This window comes from Phragmites australis, chromosome 4 (assembly GCF_958298935.1).
Source record: "Phragmites australis chromosome 4, lpPhrAust1.1, whole genome shotgun sequence".
Taxonomy (NCBI): domain Eukaryota; kingdom Viridiplantae; phylum Streptophyta; class Magnoliopsida; order Poales; family Poaceae; genus Phragmites; species Phragmites australis.
The window spans coordinates 43,736,675-43,758,227 of NC_084924.1; the positions used below are offsets into that span (position 1 = coordinate 43,736,675).

The 21,553-nt window shown below is 40.9% G+C and overlaps 2 protein-coding genes across 2 annotated transcripts; one reads left to right on the plus strand and one right to left on the minus strand.

Moving 5' to 3' along the window:
* Positions 1-1,894: 1,894 nt before the first annotated feature.
* Positions 1,895-7,750, plus strand: LOC133916680 (deSI-like protein At4g17486). The gene is made up of 4 exons (XM_062360465.1): positions 1,895-2,174; positions 3,428-3,646; positions 6,444-6,731; positions 7,256-7,750. The coding sequence occupies exons 2-4, from the start codon at positions 3,433-3,435 to the stop codon at positions 7,489-7,491; spliced, it is 738 nt and encodes a 245-aa protein (XP_062216449.1). The 5' UTR covers positions 1,895-2,174; positions 3,428-3,432; the 3' UTR covers positions 7,492-7,750.
* Positions 7,751-9,263: 1,513 nt separating this feature from the next.
* Positions 9,264-10,762, minus strand: LOC133916681 (homeobox-leucine zipper protein HOX12-like). Its single transcript, XM_062360466.1, has 3 exons — positions 10,392-10,762; positions 9,951-10,279; positions 9,264-9,826 (listed from the first exon to the last, which is right to left on the minus strand). The coding sequence occupies exons 1-3, from the start codon at positions 10,477-10,479 to the stop codon at positions 9,551-9,553; spliced, it is 693 nt and encodes a 230-aa protein (XP_062216450.1). The 5' UTR covers positions 10,480-10,762; the 3' UTR covers positions 9,264-9,550.
* Positions 10,763-21,553: the final 10,791 nt, after the last annotated feature.

Consider the following 21,553-nt stretch of genomic DNA (forward strand, 5'->3'; position numbering starts at 1 on the left):
TACCGAAAACCCGTGTTCAAATTTTTTTGCCGAGTTGGATACTCACGTATACATGTTGGATTCTGATACCCGTGTCGGATTTTAAGTGTTATTTGGCGTGTCTCAAATTTTTTTACCGAATCGGATGCCCTAACACAAGTTGGACTCCGGCATCCGCACCTGTGTCCATATAACACAGGGTAAGCAAGGAAAATTTATAATTTGCCGATGGAGACAATGGACCATCTGACGATCTAGTGAATAACTGCCTTCACCAGGTTATTCAGGCCTGCGACATTACGGCACTTATCATGCACTTTGATAAGTAGCGGCAGGCAGTGTTAGTCGGACACCTGTGTTTAAATTTATTTGTCGAATCGGACATTTAGAATCCGAATCGAATTTGGACACCCGTGTCGGATTTCGAGTTGTATTTCGCGTGTTCAAATTTTCTTTATCGGATCGGACACCCGAGTTCGAGTCAGATTCCGACACCCGTATCTATGTCCAGGCAACAGGAAAAAAAATCACCCTATAATCAAGTTAGGAGAGATTGGGGCCATGGAGGATCAATACGCACTCATTAGAATCATGTGGAGGAAGGATAATTGATCGACATGTTGTTAGTTCTTTAACAGAAAAATGCTGAGCATAGTTCAGACAGGAAGGCTATAAACAAGAGCTGAAATCTGTTAATAAGTGTAGTGGCCGGATTTAATCTTTTGCTTAGGGGGTCCGAGAGGTAGGCAGGTGTGCTGGCCACGTTCCACGATCCCAATTATGATAACTCGTCATCAGTCAACAAGATGGCATTTTAGCGGAGAAAAATGGTATGCAGCTTTTCTAGACAAAATGAGTTTGGATGATTCTATTCTAAATGGTTGTGTTCCTGTTCCTGTTCCATACGAACTTGCAGTTCCTAGGTAAACGGCTTTTCAGTTCATCCATACGAGACATCATTTGTAGAACTGTACGATACTGCAATTTAGTCTTGAGAAATTGACTACAAGGTTTTATATATGCGATAAGTCGAATCAAGTCTAGGCCGAGTAATCACTCCAGTATTTTCTATCTTCTCAATGAAATAGGGCACAATCCCTGCAACCACTTACAAAAAAGAGGAATTAAAATATGCTCAATTGAAATTGCAATAGACTTTATTCGCTTTGAGATTGACAGCATTTTTGAAATTATTGTGCTTCACGTGGAACTAATTAGCCAGAGATTCCAAATGTTTTCCATGAATTTTCTTTTGAACAAAAAATGGGATCAGCTACCAGAGTCCCAGATGGCAATGGCATTCGCATCTCGTCTAAAGACAAAGAGACAATCAGTGCCAAGCTGGCCAATCGGCTTCAAGATCCTCTAACCTTTTCATGGGTAGCTTGTAGTAAGTTTCTAACATATGCGGTACTTCGACCTCAGAACATTTTCTTACTTCCCATTTCTTACAAAGTATGAACAGACCTATATACAAAAGTGCAGATAAGAGTTGCATGGAGATGCAGATAACATAGATTATTTTCTGCAAATCCTTTTGTAATTTTTTTACTAGTATAACTTTCCTTGGGAATTGTGAGTCTAGCTCAGTTAGTGGGGCCAAGTGGCAAGCTCAGAGTTCAACAGTATTTGAACCTGTATAATCTTTAAACAGTATTTGAACCTTCGACATAGCTTAGAACAGACTGAATTAGTTTTGCCTGAATGAAAAGATCGCATGTTCTTTTGACAAAACTTTGGAAATTCAAAATCATCATTCAAAGAGAAGAGGTTCCGGGCACTTTGCCCCCTGAAACCCGCCGAAGCACAGCTCTCGATGCCCATGGAGGCTGACCGTCTGTCCTCTCTCACTAGCCACTACTCCATCTGTCTGTCTGTCTCTCTCCTCTCCCATCGATGTACAAAATAAAACGCAGAGCTTTCAAAAAAGGGAGAGAAAAAGATTAGAATAAAAAAGACAAGGCGATAAATTACAAAACAACCCCACCCCAATGGGGCCCCTGTTCCACGGTGCTTTTCCCCAGCCATCACGAGACCTCCCTTCCCGAAACCAACCAACGCCATCACCACCAGTTACTACTGCTACGCCTCCAAGAATTCCTCCTCGGATTCCTTCCCCTTCTCCAGCTCCCCCTCCCGCAGGCGCCTGCACTGTTCTACCGCCTTATTCGCCCTCCGGCCTCATCTGTTCTTCGGTAAGCCGCTGCTCTTTTGACTCTTGGCTCCAATGCAGCAAGATCTTGGCTTGGATCTGCGCTCGCTTGGTTTCTTGGTTTTCTTGGCTTGTTTGATTCTCGGGCTGCTCGGTTCTTGATTCTGTAGATAGGGTCCGACGGGGGAATTATTGCTTTGCCTTTCGTGTCAACATCGGCTGTTCTCTTTCTCCCCATCTGGAACGAGTACGGCCGTGGAATTATTTCTGGGGTTCAGTTCAGTTTCGGTTTGGTAGGAGTACCAAACGTTGCTTTCGTAGCAATAGTGCAGCTTACCTGCTTGTACCGAAACTGTTCTCTGAAAGTCTTAATTCGTAGTAATGGAGTGGAATGGTACATGAATGGCAATTTGGTGCCTACCTTGCTGGTTGCATTCTTGAAAACGAATGCTCTTTTTTTTTCCTCCGATGTTTGCTAGACTGAATAAATATGCTGCATTGTCCACAACAAAAGTGTAAAAAAGCATTCTTTAACAGAGAGGGGAGATAGGATGTGGACTCTTGGTGGCGAAGTGAGAAATAGATCCGATCTGTCGACTCTCTTGTAGTCCAAAGCTGCACATTAGAGCTTTGAGTGAGACTAAGTACTGGCAGAAGTAAGAGAGTTCAAAGTTCAAACCATAGTGACAATCGCAGCTCTCCAAGCTCTTCTGTGAACATTGGGTAATGCATTGCGGGGACTGAATTGTGGTGCTGGATTTTGAAATCGCACCTGCAGTTTTCACCTGCCTGTATTAGTTACTATCCATTGTTCATTCTAAATCGAAGCTGACAGTTTCACATGAATATGCAAAGAATGAATTGTCTTCTTTGGGGAGTTTACTGTACGAATCCTATCCTCCTAGCATTTTCTAGTACTTTGAAGCTTTTCAATGTAGCTAAGGCATACAATTTGGTTTATAAGCTAGTAGCTAATACTTGGAGAGAAGATAATGAACTTTTTTCTTTCATTTTTCTGAAAACTACGTCTAAGAATGTAATAGGATATATACGAGGAACAATTTTTCTGATACACCTTTCTTTTAAAAGTTCCTGTAGTTAGCCTCTTCAAAATTCAACAAAACTTTAATATTCTCATTGTCATTCATGGGTAACTATTGTTAATCTACTTGCAAGAAAAGGATTTCAGGGAACAACTATGGCAGCATCATCCCATTTGATTGAGTTAATGCAATCAGTTCTAACGCTTGTTGAAGTAGATACTACCTATGTTGATAGTCACTTGATTATGTGTAGGGAATATGAAGTTAAGGACAAAGCGGCCTGAATGGAAGTCCCTCATGCCTCTACAACTGAGCAGGAAATCTACCATGCGTTTCTTTTTGTTTCCCAAAGTTGAGTCGGCTGTTCAATCGCCAGATGATACTCCAGTTTATCTTAATGTGTATGATTTGACACCCATGAATGGCTATATATATTGGGCAGGCCTTGGTATATTTCACTCCGGAATTGAAGGTTCTTCACTCTGTCATATGTATCTCTCTGTTTTTCCCATTTAATATATAATTGAATGCTGGTTATTTTTCTATGATTTCATCATTCAACTGATTCTCCTTGATTTTGAGAAAAATATAGAACTAGTTATCAAGTGGTGCAACCATCCCATATGATGCTATTGTTGCTATCTATATCTAGTACTTTGATTTATCTGTTAATTCACCCAAACTGTTCAAGAACATCTGGAGTTGTCCGGCACGTTAAAGCCAACTGTAAATCGTTGATGAACTGTAGTCCTTACATTCTCCTATGAAGTTACTTACTCAAGCAGATGTATTAGGAAAGCAATGTTGTAAAAATTGCGATAATATGAGCATATATATCCATATTCCATAAAAACCATAACAACAAGAGCATATCATTCGGATATCTTTACACATGATATATAAATAACATAACTGTAAAGCAACAGTAATAACAATAGACCTCATGTGTATCTCAAAGAACTCACAGCAAGCATAAATCATGAATGAAATTGCTCTCAGATTATGTATAACAATTGGCCCCAAGACATTAGATGTCCTGCTCCCTAATCGTTCAGTTGAACACATCATTGATTAGATAATTACCTAAGTTCTCAACTAGTACCAAAGCCTGGACACAAATCAAATCAACACCCTGGACAGTACTGCTGTGAAGATAGAGTGCACAGTGACTCAACAGAATAAGCCAACACAAGCCTGACAATAGAGAACAGAGCTGAGCTAACATCAATATTCAGAAACAGACTTAGTAAGCATCCTCCAAATAACAGCAGCACAGTACCAAGGATGAAAACCAGGTAGCCCTTGCCTCTAAGCCAACAACAGATATAATGCGATGAACAGGAACAGATCAAAACTATATCACCACACAAATGTCCAGGGCTACTAAACTCAGGCTCTGAATACTATTGTACTTAGGTAATTAGCCTAACCTCAGAACAACTAATCATGACAGAGCAATAGGTAGAAAGTAGCTCACTGTCCAGAGGAAGGTAGAGGAAAACTCACAGCGAAATTCGCTCAAAATCGTGAAGAAGAGAGGCTAGGCACGGCTCACAAGCCGCTGTCCCAGAAAACCTAGCACCCGCCATTGCTGGCAGTGTGAAGGAGATCGGAGATACAAAGCCAACCACACTGCGATCGGCACGTGTGGGCGAGCCTGGGCGTCACAGCACCGCCTCCCAACACCACCACCTTCCACCGGCGATGCACACAACCGAGCAAGAAGAAGGGCTCGGTGTCCAATCAAGCGCTAAAGAAGGGATCAACCAACAGAGAGAAAGATTTGTCACTTCTCCTTCCTGTTTTTCAACCGAGAGGAGACTTTCCAAAGATATAGAAGCCCCTTACCTCACGCACGCACATCGAGGATCGCTGCCACAATTGAATACGGTTTGGCCTTCCCGATCCTCCACGCCGCGCTGACTCATCCACCCGGTCCAAGCCCCATCCATCGGTCACCAAGAGGCCCTGCACCCCTACGGATGAGCATATCCGAGCGGAAGAGACGTGCGCAGCAGCAGGGAGCCGTTGCCACCCCTGAGAGCAGCATCAGCCGGATCCCCAAATGCCCCATCTCTCCCTAGGGCAGCAGCTCGGCCAAGAGATAGAGCAGCCGGCGGGCTTGGGCCGAAAGGAGGACTCACCCGGTTGGCCCAAATGAAAATTTCAACATTAGAATTCATTTAAGTGACAACAAGCAACATTTCTCTCAACAGGCATATTGGTCATTCCATGTTATTAATACTGCTTCTGGCCATTAGGACTTCTCATAGTAGTAATCTGACTATAGGCATTCATTTCCATCAGTATCGAAAGACAATCTCGTATGCCAATCCTAGATGAGCTGCATCGTGTAATTTTTGCTGGTGACACTGATATGATTAGCGGATATTGCTAGATTCACATAAGTATCATTTTACTGTATAGAAAAAGATAGAAGAGTTGGGGAGAAATATTATTCATTTATCCACTAGACTCGGAAGGTGATTGTCATATATCTTGACATTGGTGGTGCCATTTATAATATACTAAATGACTTCTATGTACCAAACACCTTTGTATCTCAGATCGCTAGTTTAAAAAGGTGAAATCAATAATTCTATTTGAAAAGACCCATGAGTGCATCTCATGGACCTTTGAAGTAGAGCTAGTCTAGTGTTATTAGGAAGGAGTGGTTGTTCTAGAAATTTTATTGGATTGGTACCCTTGAAATCTCTAGTCGATGCACATTTGGTGAAGGTGCCCACTTTGTGGCAACCATATCTAGGAAAGAAAAGAACCAGTGAAGGAGGTGGGAATAGGGGATGTGCACCAGTTTGGCAAGGTCCATGTGTAGCACTGATAGTGAGGGGTACTTAAGGTGGTAGAGTAGTATTAACAAGATCAGTCTGGGGAGAGGAAGTGGGGTGATTGGAAGAATCTAAAAGTTTATTAATATTTAATACCACTAGAACTTTCCATTCATTAAATTTACATCCACATGATCCATCAGGGTTACTAGGTCTTGTCTAGCTTTCCTAGTCATTGTTACAGGCAAGTTTTGGGGACTAGTTTTACTTTTGGTCCCTGACAGTGTCACATCATAATATGGAGTATTAAGTTATTTACAACAAAATGGATTGAGTTATGTGCAACACCATGTTTTACTTTTTATGCCATGTCCTTTTGTTTTTGGAGCGTATCGATGCTGGGTTACTCAATTGCATATAAGTTTTTCTTAAAAAAAAAAGATTTAAGAAGTTTTGGTTGCTTCTCTTTTTCATTTGCAGTTCATGGTGTTGAATATGCTTTTGGAGCACATGACTATCCCACAAGTGGAGTATTTGAGGTAGAACCTCGTCAATGCCCTGGTTTCAGATTCAGGAAATCGATATTTCTCGGTACAACGTGCTTAGATCCTGTCCAAGTTAGACGGTTCATGGAGCTACAGTCAGTAAACTACAATGGAGATACTTACCATCTTATCACGAAGAACTGCAACCACTTTTGCAAGGACATGTGTTACAAATTAACTGGAAACAAAATCCCCAAATGGGTAAACCGGCTCGCCAGAATAGGTACCATAACTTGTGCTAATGCTTAAACTAGACTTACTGGTTCAATTGTTCCACATAGCAAAGATAATTGCAATTTTAGTACAACTTAATGTGCATAGTCAGACTGCATTCAAAAGTTTAACAGTTATCTGCATCATGTTTGCTCAAAAATTATTATTTCCACTTTACTTTCTAGAAATGTAGTTTAGCCAGGTTTGAGATTTTCTTCTGGGTCATTCTGCAAAGCAGAAGTATTTTTTCCATCACATCATCTCCTAGTGTAACTCTGTAATGGCGCACCTGACTCCTGATGCGGTGGGCTGGTGGCAGCTGTGGTAAAGAGTCAGGGCGTCTCTGGTTTCATCCACAAAGGGCACTATTGCACTAAGTACTTTTTGCATTTAGCAGCGTGCCCAACTGAGACCATATTTTGCGGTCTAGTCCATATTAGCTCATTAAGTCCTAAACAAGACTCTTGTATCTGTGCATGAAATTCTTGTGGTTCTTATTATGAAGAGGCACTCATCTGTGGTTTTTCCCTGTAGGCGCAATTTGCAACTGCCTTCTCCCTGAGTCGCTCAAAATCTCTCCGGTCAGCCATGATCCGAATAGTCAGTCTGAAGATTCCGAGAAAAGGCGGCTGAGGAATCCATTTAGCTGTTTCTCTTCCATCTCAAGTCATAGAACGCTGTCCTCATCTTCTCCTTTCCCACCATCTCCTGTGAAAGAGTCTCCCCCATTGTTCATCGAGGAAGTCCAGCACCGCATCACTGAGAAATAGGTAGCCTGCCCCCCTGTGTAACTTCTGATATCAAGTATTGCTAATTCGTGCAGTGTCAACATCTGGATGGCACTACCGCGCTGTATCTTCTGTCCGGTATTTGTTTTTGCTCGGTAAAAGCCTGATGCCTGATGTTGTATCATGTAAAACCCATGACGTGTGTGTTGATTCACCTTGAAAGATTTGTTGGGTGAATGCCACTCGATTCTACCCGCCTCTGTACTCGTGATTTGTATATTAATCCATTATTCTTTCAGCCGTTGAAATCTTCACCCGGCTCGTTCTGGCAATGCTTTTACATATGATTTCTGCAGAGTAATACCTGTAAACTGCAAAAGCTCAGTTGGTTCAGTTTCTGGGTCTGCATCTCAATCATACAAGTGCATAATTTTGTGACGGCGGGGCCAAAGTTGATTGGATGGTAGCACTGATATGGGTGACGAAATTCCGATGCCCGTTTCATTCTCATAGTACACTTCCAGGAGGGGAGAACACCGGATAAGAATGCCCAAATGCCTCCAGGATAAGCAAAGGTAGTAGTGGTACCAGTACTAGTCCCTTGGGTGTTCTCTGCTCTGCATGGCTGCATCCCGCCACACCTGTCGCCTGTCAGCCACTGCAGCGGGCGCGAGGCGAGGGGCGTGCCGCTGCATAAAGCCGGCGCTGGCGACGGCTCCTCGTGCTTGTGCACGGAAGGACAGCGTCGTTCCGAGAGATACGTGCGTGCTGTGCTGTGCTGCCTGAGAAAACCAATGGTTTCTGCGCGTGCGAACGAACGGTCGCCGTCGTGCAACAGACGATTGGGTTGGGTTGGGTTGGGTTTTGCTCGGGGGTTCGCATCTTCGTCGACGTGCCGTATGACGGGGTCCGGGAAAGAAAGCAAAGGAAGGGCGGGCGCGCTTTTGACCAGGTCATCTCGTCTCATCTTTGCAGGCTTATCTCCGAAGCGAAAGGCTTGAAGTGATGGATGGTTTTGATGCAATCATTAGCTACGGATAATGCTCTCCAACCATCTGTATTAGCTATAAGTATGTCCGTATCATTTTTTTTTCTACGTGGAGAATAGAATAAATGAAGGGAGATAAAAGTAGCTACTGGCAGTTAGTTTATAGGAGCATTCAAACTTTATTACTTACTATATATCATAGTACATGCGGATCTACATTAAATTAGGATAGGCGTATGCAAACTTTATCACTTATTAGGCGTATGCAAACTTTATCACTTATTATATATCATATCATATGTGGAACTACATTAAATTAGGAGATCCGTTAAAGGGGTTATCTGTTATGATAAATACAGATGATATAGATAAATCTTATAATTAGTAGCTAACTATATTGATGGAGGTGCTCTAATTTTTCAGAAAGTGATGCATGGCTTTGATGCAATCATTAGCTACGGATAATGCTCTCCTAATTTTCCAGACGACACATCACTTGTAGTTTGTTTTCATCACAGGTAGGCCGTTACTACGCCTCATCCAGAGAGTTATAAGCGTCAATCTTTTGTGTGCTGCTGCTCAACATTAGTAAGAATGTAGTTTGTTTTCATCACTCGTATTTTCTGCCTTTTTAGAGGAACATTAGTATTTAGCTAGCAGAGCAGAGAATTCATGACGGATGTCTATGTAAGATCAAGTGGCTACCCTGTACGGGCACGTTGTGGAACAGCCCAGAATTCAAATGGAGCCCAGACAATTGGGCCATTGCCAACTCTACATTTCAGAGCTCAGATTTCAGAGAAAGAATCCTCAGTGGAGACAGAAGACACCAAAACATGTACTACATACATTTGATGATTCCGATTACCCCCAATATTACATCACGGCGATCATCAGTCCATGATAAGCACTTGCGTGATAATCCACACATATTCACAGAGATTACCAATTACTAATCTACATGGCTTAACAAGTTACTGAATAGACTTAATTTTCGTTAGGACACCGAATGGCAGACATACTAATAGACCGACTTGGTAGTAATTACTACTGCTGCTGCTACATACCCTGCAAACTGATGAACACGAAAACAACTTGTTAATACTCCTGCTCTCAGTTGAAATGATCGTAGGCTTCGCCGAAGTAGCCGGGTGCCAAGTCCATCATGTTCATGTAGCTGTTGTATGCGTACTCGCTCATGTAGGGGAGGTCGGCGGCCTCCTCCTCCACGCCGAACTGACCCACCAGCGCCGCCGAGTGGTACGTCACCGTTGAGAAGGACGACGAGCTCGGGCTGCTGCTGTCTGCGCCGCCGGGTGCGGCCGCCGCCACCATGAGCTTCCTCTTCTCCTCCTCGGCCTCCGCCAGCCTATCCTTCAGCTTCAACAGCTGCACGACGAAGCAAATCACGCACGCATGAAGTTAGCAGCAGCCAAGAAACGAAACACGAGCGCGGCAATAATTCACCATCACGCACAGAGTCAGTCATGTAGATGTGGTGCCGTTTAATTACCTCGGTCTCGAGGTGGCAGTTCTGGAGGACGACGGCGTCGTGCGCGGCGCGGAGCTTGGAGAACTCCTCCTCCATGAGCTTGCTCTTGTGGCGGGCGCGGCGGTTCTGGAACCAGACGGCGACCTGCTTGGCGTCGAGGCCCAGGTCGGCGGCGAGCTGCACCTTTCGTGGCGTCTCCAGCTTCCGCTCCTTCCTGAAGCTCAACTCCAGGAACCGCGCCTGCTCGTCGCTCAGCCGCCGCTTCTTGGCCTGCTCGTCCCCGCCATCCCCCTCCGCCACCGGCCGCGCCTTCCGCCTTCGCCGTTGCCGAGCCTTCTTCTGCTCACCACCTACCGACCACCCACGCAAGAACCAACACCACATGCACATTGCTGTGAGCTCCCCATCTTTTGCACCTTCAGGTAGATCGATCGATTACTTTCTACGAGATGAACTACTCACCGGAGCCGGAGGTGGCGGCCTCCGCGAAGCTCTCGCTTGGGAACGCGAACGACGGGAACATCAGCCTCTCGTCCTGCTCGCGGCCCATCTTTCAGCTAACTCAAGAGCACACTCGATCTTAAACCGCAGAAACAAGAAGAGCTACAGCTGTTGCTGTGTAGACTAATGCTCACTTTGATCGGCTTTGATGGATGAGCTCTCTAGTTTGGATATTTCTGTAGGCGCAGTGTTGCGTTGTCTGTGTCCCAGTCTCTGATCTCGGAGTCCGGCCGGGTGATTTATAGGCGGCCGGGAGAGGCGACCGAGATGAGTCTAGGGCCTTGGGAGTAGTCGATAAATTCTGGTGCGGAGATGCGAGAAAGCGGCGTGTCACTGAGAGTGCTTTGCTTGTGCTAGCCAGTGTAGTTTTGGATAACTGGAAAAGGAAACGGGAGTTGGTAATCGGTAAAGCGATCGAGCTTAATTGCCAGCTAACTCACCATCTTCTGATTAAGAGAGCAGTGCCGCCTTTTGGCGACAGGGACGCGCGCACGCACTGGACGGCGACGCCCGGCCCGGCCCGGCCCGGATCGGTCGATTTTTGTGGCGCAAACTGTGAATCCCTGCAGGTTTTTCACCACCTACCTTTTCTGCCGATGGCTGCGACTAGCGCTGCCGCACGCCTACCCCTACTCGGATCGGTCGATTTTGTGACGGAAACTGTGAATCCCTGCGGGTTTTTCACCACCACCTACCTTTTCTGCCGATGGCTGCGACTAGCGATGCCGCACGCCTACCCCTACTCGGATCGGATACTACGTCGGACGCGGATAGTGTCGGATTGGATACTGTGTTGGATATGGATATAGATACGAATAGTTTTGTTTATGAATATGGATTGAATAGGTGATGAGTTAGATACATAAAATGTTAGTCACGAATATTTAGATATTAAGTAAAAATAACAATTATATATATATCATATATATTATGATTATTCGAACATTTTATGTATTTAAAACTTAACTACTTAAAAGTTCAACAAGCAAATCAGTAATATACTTATATAGAAGGAGTTATGTTAGAGCGAAATCAAATAAATTATGAATGCTTCATATGCTAGCTGAAGTTTTTACTAATTATTTAAACATATTAATAACTTTAAATAAAAAATATCAACTAAAAACTTGTAGATCTCATTGAGAGCTATAATTCTTATATAAAGATCGTCTCATCCAACTCCGTATAGAAAAATCAGAAGTTTCGAAAGATAAACTCAAATAGGTGTCAGATAATCTTCGAATATATCCGATTTTATTCTCGGATATCTGACGGATACATGATTTCCTATATCTAAATCCGATATCCAATATAATTATTTAAGATCTGATCCAATCCGATATGACTAATTTCTTTCAAATATATCATATCTAATTATAATCTAAAGCGATTCGGACGATAAGAGTGGACCCAAAAAATCCTTTCTTCTGCACCCCTACTTACCCGAAAACAAAATTGACAAGTCCGCAGCTGCGCGTGCCGGAAAGGTTGAAACATGCAACTTAATTGTCCAAAAAAAAAAAATTTATCCCTCTGCTCGTTGAAACGCTGCGATCAAACTAAAGCTCGTTAGGGAGATCGGTTTATTTAATCTAAATATGTTAAATAAACGATTTTTGTATGTAGTACGTGCACCGTAACTCGTGTAGATATATGTGTCATGTCAAAGAGAAGCAGCTGGTTGAAACTGAGAGTTTCGGATGCGCAAGTTACCCTCGGAGCGCATGACATACTTGTCGGCTTCGGGCCCCAAAGCAATCGACGTCAACTGCATGTGTTCTTGCGCTGTACCTTTCTTACAAAAGAAAACGAGAAGGTAATTTCCATTTCCTAATTGCTACTAGAAGGCACACAAGTACAAGTGGATAGATAGGAGCTAGCGAGCACGTGAAGCATTTCCGGCCGTCGTGTAAATATTTGACCGGGACGTGCTTGTTCGCGTGGGGATGGACGGATGGACGAGAGGAGGTTTCTTGTGCTCTCTTCTCTCTCTCTCTCTCTACGAATGCTTTATAGCTACCTTACTCGTTGCAGCTGGTATGTCCCTGTCTCTCCTTGAGTTTGATGCACGCACGATTTCAAAGATAGTCTGACCAGCGCTTTCCATTTTTTTTAACACGGGGATACCCATTTCATTAAGTAACCGAACCATAGAACCGTTTAGCGTCTTACATCCAACACCGAAAGGATAGAACGAGAAACAACAGTTTAGTCAGACATACTATGATTACAAGTTCGAAAAGGCTAAGCAAACAGACACCAGAAACAGTATCTGAATACGAGCAGGAACTTCTACATTTGGAAGCAGATAGGCAAGCAGTTCTTCAGTGAGCCTCATCCTCCTCCGAAGGTCGCTGCTTATCCTCCTCCATCTGATCCTCAGAGATTGTCACCTGATTGCTTGGGAGAAATTAGAACATGAAGTCTGTTGTTGTGCAGCAAGAACACTCATCACAATGTTTAACAGTCTTTGTGTCTCCGGTATCAGTTTCTCTTTACTTATGCCCTTCAGCAGACCTGCCTAAATTTTTATGAAAGAACTAGCATGAAAGATTATCTCACTAGTATTATGAATTAACTTCTTTTTTCCAATTACACGTTATCATATTGTCCTTAGTTAGAAGAGCTTTTTGCTCTAATAACCATAGAAACACCTTGATTTTCAAAGAAATCTTCGCTTTCCAAATATGCTAAAATGAGATGGTAGGAGAGCCTTTCACTAACCATCTATACATTAATCTAACAGTAAAAGCCCCACTCTTCTCAAAGGTCCAAATAATCACATCATCAGAATCACTCAACTGGACTAGTGTTATCAAAACCTTAACAAAGTCCCACTGGGAGTGTGGTTCATTGGTCAACCATCTTTTAAAGGACAAATTCAAATTTCTATCATGTACAGTTCTAACAAGAATACCAGTATCATTACAGATTCTATAAAGAACTAGAAACATATCGCATAAAGGTTTGGCAACAATCCGAACATCTTCCCAAAACCTAGAATTCCTCCCATTTTGCACTCCGATGCTCCTACCTTGCAAGTAGAAATGTCTAATTTTGAGAAGATCATACCAATACGGGGAATCCTCTTGTTTGTGTTTAACATTAGATAAGATAGAAGGATGTAGGTATTTCATCTTTACAATTTGATGCCACATTTCTTATTTTTTATCGAGCTTCCACCACCATTTACATAGAAGAGCAACATTCATTTTAGCCAAAAAAATTTATGCTCAAACCTCTTTTCTTCTTTGGTTTACAAACAATATCCCATTTAACAAGATGATATCTTTTCTTAGTCCACCCCCTTGCCAGAGTAACCTTCTTCTAGCCTTATCAATGTTGTGCATCACAATTTTAGGTAACAAATACATAGACATATGATAAATTGCACTACCACATAAACAACAATAGCAGGCACAACATCATAGACAATTACTTGAAAGTCATCTCTGATAAATTACGTGCAGACGATTGACAGGAAAAGTATCTGTGATATTACTGGCCATCTAGGAGAGCGAGAACACACATACTATTTTACTAAAAGGCCGTCTGTGTGTTGATGGCTCCTAGACACAGACGGTTTCCTAAAAAATTATATGTGTGTTGTTGAACGACACATACGACTCTGTATGAAAAACCGTCTGTGTCTATAGTATATATTTGAAAATTCATAAAATATTTATACTAAGTTAGATGAAGAAACTTTTTATATTAAAATTATAGTTTCGACAAGATCTACAACTTTATAGTTTATAACCTTTTCATTTGAAGTTATTTAAGTGCCCAAATAATTGTCCAAAGTTTGGATGGGTCAAAAGGATAAAATACCATATTGCTATTAGTAATGATGCACAGGAGGTGAGATGGTAAGGAAGCTAAAAATAGGGTAGTTGGGTAACAGCTAGATTTAGACCTTTAGCTTATAAATACCATCTTACTCAGCTCACTTTGATCTTTTGCAACCCAGAGGAACCTATACATTGTGTGTATCATCAAGAAGCAAGAGATAACACTTACATGATTTGCAAAGTCCCTAATTAGAAGATTAAAGGCATCATTAGTGCTTAGAGAGTAGCAAGTATATATCTAACTATAGTTTAGGCTTGATCTTGGTCAAATAAAAATATTGGTTTGTTACTCTTGGTGGTTGGCAACACCTAGCCGATCTTAGGTGATTGAAGTTATCTCGGTGAGCTCTTAGAGTTCTTGTGGGAGCCCAAAGTGCGATGTACTTGGTTTGATGTCCGTCAATTCGGAGATGGAGAAGTGACAATCATAAGGGAACACTTGAGTCTTGGTGACTTAAAGGAGAGCGATATCTTTGGTTGCTTTAACGAGAACTAAGGGGGAGTATCAACTCATCGATACCTCGAGAAAAATCGATGTCCTCTTATTCATCTTTCTACTTTTCACATTTACATTGAACATTTACATTCTTGCAAGCTTTAATTTTGTAATTTGCTTAGTGTATTTGCTTGCTTGTTCGTATAGTTGTATTATATTTTATCTAGGATAATATTTCTACTTATTTTAGTTTTTGGTAGATGTATTTTTAATTAGAATCTAATTCACCTCCCCCTCTTGGGTCATTCGATCATTTCATCTCTCAGATCTCATTTCAACTTAATGACCTAAGCAACCTCGACTTGTATCACCGGTCACCACCGCTCAAGAATCTAGAGATTGATGCTCTTGGAACGAAGCAGTAAGAGGAACCTAAGGACAGGGGATGGTTTCTGATCTGAACGAGAATCGAATCCCATAGCCTGCTAGGAACGACCACCATTCGTGCGACCAAAGCAGCTACGCACCATCGTGCGCCCATCACCCCGACCATATCTGCTAGATCCAAACCCATCCCTACGATTCCCCCAACCTTGACAGCCCACTATGACGACGTAGCAAACTTGTATCTAGGTGGAGGAGATACTACCACTTGGAAGAACAATCTCGCATCTCTAAGCTGATGAAGAAGACAAGAAATTAGAGGTACAGAAATGGCTAAGCAACTTCCCAAGAGTAGGATTGAGCGGGGGGAGATTTAGGGTTAGCCAAGGTTATAGGTGCAGCAATTCCAACCTCCCAGGATGGAAACCCAAAACTGCCCTCACCCTGGGTCCCGGAACTACCCTGCATCGGCGTGAGCCACTTGTCCCGCTTGTAGCCTCCGAGATGCTTCCCATGGCGGGCTCGACCCCCACGCGTGCGGTGCACGCACGCCCCAAAATTCCAGGGAATATTCAAGCATTTCTCCACGGCGCTTCGCACACCCCCACATCGTGCGAGTGCAACCGAGTAAAAGGCACGAGCCTGAAAGCTTTGCGAGTGACAGAAAACCGTTTCGCAATTGAACTATATATGTCATGCCAATTGGTAGCTAGTAGTTTGGCACGCAGGTATTCTCCTGTTTCAAAAAACTCTCAAGTAGCGGACCAATACTGGTACTGCTCGTGCTGATGATATGCATGCATGTGGTCAAATCCAAGTAATTATGTAACTACTCTGCTGGTGGAGTTTAACAGGTTACCGGTACATGGAGGACCAAGAGGAGTGAACAACTGGCTAACTGCAAGGACGAATGAAGTCTCAGCTCGGTCCTCGGCCAGTCTGCTTCGACGACCTGCTGAGCGACTTAGTACTCGTTTGATAGGTTGTGTCTTTTGAGATTTTAATTAGTTGAAAAAGTGGTTGTGATTGGTAAATTTTGATTATTGATTTTTATAATAAAATTTTAACTTCTTAACATATACAAAAGCTAAAAAAGTCAATCAAAATATGATTCTCAACTTTTAGTTTATTTCAGTAACACTCGCTTCATTAGTCAGGCTAAAATAAAAAAAATGGGGACAAAAACCAACTATTTAAATAACTTCTGGCTTTAAAAAAAAAAATCTATCGAAACCGGAGGTTAAAAAGAGCTGGTAGAATCCGTCCCCTTCTTCATCAGAAAGGCACTGGGTTAGGTACGTGAATCGGCTGCACATGCAGCTAGACTACGGTTCATCATTTGAGGACTCCATCTCGCAAGCGCCTGCCTGAGACGTCTACTGTTTATATATCTTGCACGGGAACGACGACCGAGAAAGTTTTCACAAAATACTTTCCTTGCAAACATGCCCGCCGACGAGTACCGTATCACTGCTGCGTGTCCACACGAACACGTACAACTGCTTTTCCGCGTGGTTTATTATTTTTTGTAAGGATGCGTTGTTCATCGAGACTCCGTCCACACCGGCCCATGCACGTACGTACTGGGCACGGCCGCTACAAGGAGCACGTACGTACAGTGTGGATTTTTTTTTAAGGATCTAGGTTTTTATTCTAGGATATCAGTTTTTTTACCCTGTAGAGACTAGGTAGTGTGTGATGGTCCGAGGTAGTGTGTCGTGATGGTCCGAGGTGCTAAGAGCCTTGTCGTTTCCTCAGTCTCTATGTATATGTGCTTATCCGTTTGGTGATATGTCAATGTAGCCCTGCTGTGTTGTCGGGACAAAAAATCTACTCTCGTTGGTATGTTTTTTTTAACCAAATATTTGGGCTAGCTCTGGACTATTTGTTTTGCTAATAGGTATCTGTCAAGTCTAGCTAAATGCCATATTGATGATGCGAAGTTCTCTTTAGAGATGCGTATTGCTTATCAGTTTAGTCAACCTTTAATTCACTGTTATTCTCTTTTGGTTGAGTGATAGATTTCGACGTGCAGACATTCGCGGCGTGTCTGCAAGGAGTGGCCAGGGTGGTGCACGACAACGACACAATGACCTGAGCAGGATATGAGGGTTTTGTGGCTTTGTTAGTTGTTACCCATACACGATCCTGTTAAAAAGCTAACTAGTGATGGATAGTAACTCTTATCAGTAGATTTATTAGTAATGGATCTTAAAAAATGGACTCTTTAGTAATAGATGATAATAATTAAAAAGCTCATTAATTAGTGATGGATGCTATTTATTACTCTGAACATCTAATATGGACTCGTTAGTGACGGGTCTAGATTTAACTTGTTACTTATGACTGTACATCAGTAACGAGTCGAGTCTAGATTCATCATCAGTGGTGGGTGTGTTTAGAAAAAAAAAGGAAACTCTTTGCACTTGAGGAATGAACCACCATCGCCCTCCCCCTTCACTCCCTGCGGTGGCTCCTGTGGTCGCTCTCACTCGTGTAATTTTTTGGGATTCGAATCGGCGACCTCCCCTCATATGAAGCGTCCTTGCCATATCACATCATAGTCTTATTTGATGAATATTTCAAAATTTATTATTTTAATATTTTCTGCTCAAATGTTTAGACGATTATTGAGGCATCCATATGGCTTTAAATGAAAAAGTTATTAACGTCGAGTTCTATAATGTTCATATAAAGTTTATCTTCATCCGACTTCGTATGAGAAAGTTAATGTCTAATATGCGTAGTGTTCAGTAAAACATCCACAACTTCTGCATACAGAGTTTAATTTTGACGTTCGACCTCTACTTTTAAAGCTAAGGAGGAGACGCATTCGGAAAAAATATAGGTGTTTACACTTGTAACTTTCTTGACCCCAAAAAGGCTTGGAAGTCTCTTGACATTACCTTTGAAGTTTTTGATGAAAAATTGAACTTCTCCAATTTGCTCGAATTTTTTGAGTGAATTGCACAAAACTATAAATACGTGTCATTTGTAACACAAAACTACAAGTATTGTGCCTAGTAACACAAAACTGCAAAATACTGTGCACTAATTTCACACAAACCCGATTTTAATTTGATTCACCAAAAAATAATCTTATTCTTCTCCAAAAATCCTAGAACTTTTTTATGTGTTCCAGAATCCATGTGCAATCCATTCTAATTGGATTTATCCAAAAAAAATTCTGTGTATAATTTAAACTTAAATTATCTAAAAATGCAACTTTTATAACTCTTAACAATTGTTAGTGCCTTAAATAAAATCCCAAAAATATGGGAAAATTCACTAATATTCTTGTTATATGATAGACTAATTTCTAAAATTATTTTCAGCTCTAGCTTATATGATGAAAAGGTGAGTTCCTTTGTAAAGTTTATTTATATATTTTAAAAAACTCACTTTTTCATCATACAACCTAGAGAAATAAATAATTTTAGAAATAAATCCATCATATAAGAAGAATATTAGTGAATTTTTCTATATTTTAGAATTTTATTTGAGGCACTAACAATTGTTATGAGTTATAAAAGTAGTCTTTTTAGAGAATTTTAGTTTAAATGCTACACATGTTTTTTAGGTGAATCTAATTAAAATGGGTTGTACATTGATTATGGAAAATATACAAAAAGTTCTAGGTGTTTAGAGAAATGTAAGACCATTTTTTTGGATGAATCTAATTAAAATCGGGTTTTGTGTGAAATTAGTGCACAATACTTGTAGTTTTATGTTAATAAGCATAATACTTGTAGTTTTATGTTATAAATAGCACAATACTTATAATTTTGCGCAATTCACTCAAATTTTTTAGAGACATAATACTATATCTGAAAGTTAGTGCTGCATAGACATTTCATCAATCTGAGTTACAAAACTCACGATAAAAATCTTTTGATTTGCAGTTTTAAACTTTTTTGGCCCTATGTGTGGCTTTTTCAATCATTCATAGTATTTTTATATTAGATCCAGCAATTTAGCTTGTGGTCAAGTGTGTGGTTTACTTTGATATTTTTTACATATTTATTTTTGTGTCTATATGGTTTCAAATAAAAAAGTGATCAACTATAAAGTTTTAGATCTCGTTAAGAGCTATAATTTTCATATAAAATGTCTTCATCCAACCCCATATAAAAAAGTTATGAAATTTTAAAATAAGCTACATTTAATCGTCTGTGACGGGTTATATATATCACCCGTCACTAATGACTCAATCATCAGTGACGGGTATAGCTATTATCCGTCACTAATGACTCTATTCAAACTTTGAGTAGCTTTTTGATACTGGTCGAAATGAACAGGGGTTGGTCGGAAGATGTCCACTGGCCGTGATTTTAATTCGATCAGCTGAGGCTCATTAGTGACAGGTTTAGATGAGTCACTAATGACTCTATTCAGATTTTAAGTAGCTTTTTTATACAAGTCGGAAGAAAGAGTGGTTGGTCGGAAGATACTCACTGGTCATAGTTTTGATTTGACCAGCTGAGAGTCATTAGTGACGGTGTAGCTATCACCCGTCACTGATGAGTTTATCACGTGATCTCTACCTGTCACTAATGATATGTTATTAGTGAAAAACTTTTATGTGAGCCGTTACTGTGATTTTTAATGAGTAATTTCCTCCCCATTACAGGTCTTGACTGGGTCTGAGTCTGGGATCACATTAATAATAAGTCTTCATTAGACCCGTTCCTAATATATCATTAGTGACCATTTCTGAGCATCGCTAATATGATGTCTTCTATGATGAGTGATAGATTTACTGTTATTCTCTTTTGGTTAAGTGATAGATTTTGACGTGCAGACATTCGCAGCGTGTGTGCAAGGAGTGGAAAGGGTGGTGCGCGACAACGACACAATGACCCGAGCAGGATAGGAGGGTTTTGTGCCTTCGTTAGGTTTTACCAATACACGACACAATAAGCAGAGAGCGACCAAAAAAACCCTCAAGTTTCTTAATTGAGATACAAACTGATTCAGAGTCCTGCAAACGTGGTACAAATCCTTTTGCGCGCAACTCCTCCACCAAACAAACAAAACTTTCATTTCTTTGGGTGATCGTATTCGTACGTGGCAGGTTAGTTCTCAACATACAATGCAAGATCCTCGCTCGAGACATTTCATAGCGTAAACTTGTTTTTTAACCCACAACAAAATGCCAACATCTTTGTTAATCTTCAGTTTCCCGAAATCACCTAAATTCCTAAGAACACGTTCTATCTTCATGCACCAGCAGTAAAATTTCCATTAACCATAAACCCTTCATCACCATTTCGAGCAGCGGCAATATTCGACATCTTGACAACAGGTCCCCAGGTTTTCATCTCACCTCGCGTATTGTTTTATTCTTTAAGTATTTTTTCTTAGCAATTGTTGCCACGTCTCATCTTCATTTATAAGTTTAAATAACCATTTACTAAAAAAACACTTGTTTTTTTATCAAGATTTTGGATGCCTAGCCGCCCTATTCTTTAGGTCTACATAAGATTCTCTATTTCATCAGACGATATTTTTTCTTGTGCTTATCACTTTGCCAAAAAAAATCTTGATATATATTAATCCAATTTATTAAGAACCCCACAAGGAATTCCAAAGAATAACAACATGTACATCACAACGTTACTTAAAATTGAATTAATCAGAACTAGACATCCCCCAACAGACAAAAGTTTTCCTTTCCAGCTACTCATTTTATTTTGGAATCTATCCTCTATTATTCGCTAATCTTTATTGCTTATCTTCCTGTTATGCATAGGGATGCTAAGATATCTAAAGGGGTAGTTCCCCATCTCGCACCCAAAAAGTTGTGAATATTGCTTCTCAAATTCTTTAGCCTCCCCATAACAGAATAATTCACTTTTATAAAAATTATTTTTCAAGCCAAAAAGTTGCTCAAATGTAAAAAAAGAAGCTTCGTGTTCTTAACTCGATCAATATCATGTTCTATAAAAAGCATCATGTTATTTGCATATTATAGTATGGATAGTCCATTGTCAATTAAGTGAGGGACCACACCATGTATCTGACTTGCCTCTTTGGTTCTGCTAATTAGAACGACCAACATATGTTCCACAATATTGAAGAGAATAAGTGATAGGAGATCACCCTGTCTCAGACTTTTTTTATCTGGAAATATCTTCCTATATCATTATTAACCTTGACTGCAACACTCCCCCTGTTACAAACTACTCAATCCATGATTACCAAACATGAGAGAATCTCTTCATTATTAAAGTTTGTTACAGAAAAGAACATTTGACTTTATCATAAACTTTCTCGAAATCTAGTTTAAGAATCATCCCATTAAATTATTTTTCCTATGCATACCATGAATGGTTTCGTGTAGTATTGTTATCCCTTCCATAATATTCCTTCCTAGCATAAGCGTTGTTTGAGAAGGTCTAACTATTTTCTGTGATACGCTAATAATTATATTTATAACAACTTTAGTGAAG